Source organism: Crocuta crocuta, unplaced genomic scaffold, assembly GCF_008692635.1.
Source record: "Crocuta crocuta isolate KB4526 unplaced genomic scaffold, BGI_CrCroc_1.0 scaffold7, whole genome shotgun sequence".
NCBI lineage: Eukaryota > Metazoa > Chordata > Mammalia > Carnivora > Hyaenidae > Crocuta > Crocuta crocuta.
The window spans coordinates 11382722-11383987 of NW_027531904.1; the positions used below are offsets into that span (position 1 = coordinate 11382722).

The following is a 1266-nucleotide window of genomic DNA, read 5'->3' on the forward strand; positions in this document are numbered from 1 at the left end:
TGGCTGGTGAGCCCGGGGGGGGGCCCCGAGAGGGCCTGGGCAGGGGGCGGGGCCTGCAGCGCACGGGTGTGCAGCGACCTCGCTGGTGCAGCTGGCATTTGGGAGGCCATCATGGTCCCGGGCCCACCGGGGGGGGGGATGGTGGACGGGCTCGTTCACTCACCCTGGTCCAAAGGCTGGTTGGGCGCTGGGGACAGGGGAGCACCTGTCAGCGCAGCCCCTGCCTGCGACCCCAGCATTCGTGAGAGGTCTTGGGGTCTGTTCAGTTCTCTGGTCCACGAGCTGGTGGCACGGGCACGTGACCCATCTGAGCCTCAGCTTGCTCTTCTGCGAGCTGGGGATATGACGGTGGCTGAGAGGCCCGGCACACGGCTCTGCACACCACGCGCCTGTTGAGAGAACGGGGCCCTGGAGGGTGTGTGACTTGCTCGGGTCACACATCGAGGCGGGGCAGGGCCCACGGGAGCCTGGGCCCCTGTGGCCGCCCGTGAGAGGGAAGATCTGGGCCTGGGCGGCCAGCGCGCGGCACGGCTGCTCCCTGGGGCTGGTGCTGAGGACGGAGTGAGGGTGTGCGGTCCGCGGCTGGGCGGCATCTGAGGCCCCCACACCAGGTCCCCTCACCTCCGGCGGCCCTTGGGGAAGACCTAGGAGGTCAGCCCCTGACTGGCCGCCCGCTCACAGCCGTGAAGCCAGGGCTCAGGGGTGGGACGGGCCCCGTTCTGTGGCCCTCGGACCCCCACGGCCCGTCCTCATCGGCAGGCAAGGCCCTGGGCCAGCGCCCGCCTGACCCGGCCACCTGCTCCCCACCTTGTGCGATAGAAGCCACAGCCTGGCGCGCGAGGCCTCAGAGGCCCCACTGGCCCTTCGTGTGGCCTCCTCTGCCCAGTGAGGGGAGGCGCTTAAGACCAGGGTTCAGGAGGGGAGACTGAGGCGGGACAGCACGGCCTGGCCCCCAGGGCAGGGGATGAGTGAGGCCTGGGCCCCAAGGTCCTCTCTTCTCAGGGCTCAGCCTGACAGAGGCCCCGCGCTCGGCTGGAGTCCTGGCCGTTCACTTCCGCCCACCTGTCTGGGTGTCCCTGTAGGCCGGGCGCTGCGCCCGCCTGGCCCCCATGGCCTCTCCTGGGGCCTGGCTCCTTCCTGCCTCCCTGTCCGGGCTCACAGGGCACGCGCACCCACTCTGTGAGCCCCACCCTGGAGTCTCTGCCTGTCCCCCCATCTCTGCCCGTCCCCCATCTCTGCCCGTCCCCCATCTCTGCCCGTCCCCCC

General features: G+C 71.1%; 2 protein-coding genes across 2 annotated transcripts in view; both read left to right on the top strand.

Moving 5' to 3' along the window:
• IDH3A (isocitrate dehydrogenase (NAD(+)) 3 catalytic subunit alpha) overlaps positions 1–1266 on the top strand; it is a 207535-nt gene that overhangs the window by 67085 nt on the left and 139184 nt on the right. The window lies entirely within an intron of this gene.
• The window catches only part of ADAMTS7 (ADAM metallopeptidase with thrombospondin type 1 motif 7), a 27056-nt gene that overhangs the window by 2904 nt on the left and 22886 nt on the right, over positions 1–1266 (top strand). The window contains 2 exon segments of the mRNA XM_077774250.1: positions 820–885; positions 1083–1179. Of these exon segments, the coding sequence (XP_077630376.1) occupies positions 820–885; positions 1083–1179 (163 nt within the window).